This window comes from Pteropus alecto, unplaced genomic scaffold (genome assembly GCF_000325575.1).
Source record: "Pteropus alecto unplaced genomic scaffold, ASM32557v1 scaffold28, whole genome shotgun sequence".
Lineage (NCBI taxonomy): Eukaryota > Metazoa > Chordata > Mammalia > Chiroptera > Pteropodidae > Pteropus > Pteropus alecto.
In genome coordinates, this window is record NW_006441063.1 from 3,145,034 (window position 1) to 3,147,272 (window position 2,239).

General features: G+C 38.1%; 1 protein-coding gene and 1 long non-coding RNA gene across 7 annotated transcripts in view; one reads left to right on the plus strand and one right to left on the minus strand.

Annotated features, from left to right (window-relative positions):
* Positions 1-1,624, plus strand: part of LOC107196133 — a 150,951-nt gene extending 149,327 nt beyond the window's left edge. For 5 of the 6 annotated variants that reach the window (XR_003048280.1, XR_003048279.1, XR_001517495.2 and 2 more), the window contains one exon: positions 462-1,624. This is a non-coding gene — a long non-coding RNA (uncharacterized LOC107196133). Of the gene's footprint in view, positions 1-415 lie in introns of all 6 variants that reach the window. The other variant, XR_003048282.1, reaches the window with a different exon arrangement.
* OTC (ornithine carbamoyltransferase) overlaps positions 1-2,239 on the minus strand; it is a 61,617-nt gene that overhangs the window by 35,436 nt on the left and 23,942 nt on the right. Inside the window, exon 4 of the mRNA XM_006918259.1 lies at positions 640-727. Coding sequence (XP_006918321.1) covers positions 640-727 — 88 coding nt within the window. The remainder of the gene's footprint in view (positions 1-639; positions 728-2,239) is intronic.

Genomic DNA, 2,239 nt, shown 5'->3' on the forward strand with positions numbered 1-2,239 from the left:
ACCCAGGGTGCTTAGAGGCCACATGCTGAAGATTGTAGAGCTACTCTCTTCCAGAGTCTCTCAATGGCCACATAAATAATCAGTCCATCCCTCTTACCAATCAGGAACATCTAAACTATGTTAAGCCACTGACATTTTGAGATTTTGTAACAAGTATATCTCTAATTAACTTGTTTCTCCTCTTTATGCCAATATGTTTGGGTTGTTATAAAGATTGAATGAGTTAGAACAATGCTGACACATAATAAATGTTCAATAAATGTTAGCTATTAATATTATTACCTGCCCCAATACTAACTGGTTATGAGTCATTGAACATGTTAATTTCTCTGGACCTTTATTTCTTCAATTGTAAAATGTAACAGTCATGCTTGATGATTTCTAAGTTACCTGAAATTTGAAATTTTATAATCAGAAATCTCTTCAAATTGCTAAGAAAAAATTATCTTAACCCATGGAAGGTGACCAGAAGATGAAGGCGAGGCATTCAGAACATCAAGTAAAGAGGGAAACAAGGAAAACAGACCAGTACAAAGGACACTGAGAGGGAAAAACATGATTAAAAGAGAAGCATATTTTCTTTTCGAAATGTATCCATCAATTCTGAAATAAGCTTTGAAGAGAAGAAAATTTACAAACCGGGCTGTGTCCATGAGACTTTCATTTACACCCAAATGAATATCTTGTGTGGTAAGAAAACAAGGGTGTCCTCCCAGAAGTGCAAAGCCTACAATAAAAGAAAAACAAAAGCATTTTGAAAAAGAACTAAAATAAGAAACATAATTATGAGGAACTGGCACCATCTCAATCGAAAAGTCAAAACTTTTAAAGCTCTCCAGCCTCTCTGATAGTGAATTCTCAGGCAAAGCAACATGAGGATCCGAGGAAATTTTCTGTACACTCAACTCTCCACCCTCTCATTCAGAACTTGGCAATAATGGGGCACTGTTTTCTTTTGGATATTATGCCTGGTTTTGATGCTTTAAAATATATAATGTTTAATGATGTCTATCCAGGAAAATGGAGAAATAAACTAGTATGGGATATCATGGATTCCAATGGACTACTTCTTAGTAATAAAAAGGAATGAACTATGTATACATTCAACATGGATGAATCTCACAAACATACTGAATGAAACTAGACATAAAGACTAGATAATGCATAATTTAATTTATATGAAGTTACGGAATAGGCGAAACTAACAGAGAGTGGCAGAGATTAAAACATAGTTGCTCTGGAGAGAAAAAAACTGGCGTAAATGATAGAGGCTCTGTTCATCCTTCTGGTGACCAAATCAAAGTTATGACAGAAACAAGGAGCAAGTAGCAAGGAAAATACTGCCTGGGATCTAGATGAACAAGCCACACAACTGAAGAGGAATTTTCCACTCAAATGGCTAACCTTGTAATCAGCTCTTTGTTCTGCTTCTGTAGCCATGACGTCATTAAACGATAATAGAGTTCGCTCCGCCAGAAGACTCCCTGAAACCCTACCTCTGCCAACTCGCAGCTCCACCCAAGCCACATCCAAGCATATCCTCAGCGAGTCCTTGCTGAGCAGCGCCTAGAGTCACACTGGAGGCAGCTGGCCTCGGTTTCTGGTGTGACCTTTTGAGGAAAACATAAGCACAGCATCTGTGGATTGCTCGCTGAATCTTACTTAACAAGTGGCCCTGGAGGGGTAGAGGCTGAGGCTGGGGCTAAACTTGGCCTGCAGTTGAACCTCTCTCAGGACTGTGCCACTGGACACCTACTTCACAAATCCACACTAATAAGACCGGGAGACTTAGGAGCTTTGCTTAGCACATAGAAACAGACACGGAAAGGTAGCCAAAATGAAAAGAAAAAGAAGGAGAAACCATATGAGAGAACAAAACAGAGATCCAGAAATAATGGAGTCAAGTAATCTAACAGATGCAGAGTTCAAAACACTGGTTATAAACATGCTCAATGAACTCTCGGGAAGTGTAGATAAATTCAATGAGAACTTCAACAAAGATGAAAGACAAAAATGGAAATTATAAAAGGGAACCAGTCGGAAATGAAGAACACATTATCTGGGATGAGAAATATATTACATGGAATAAACAAAGTGAATAAAGGAAAGGATCAAATGCCCTATCTAGAGGACAGGAAAGCCAAGGACACTTAATCAGAATGGCAAGAAATAAGATGCCAAGACTATAAAAATAATTTAAGGAGCATATGGGATACTATGAAAGATCCAAATATCCGTC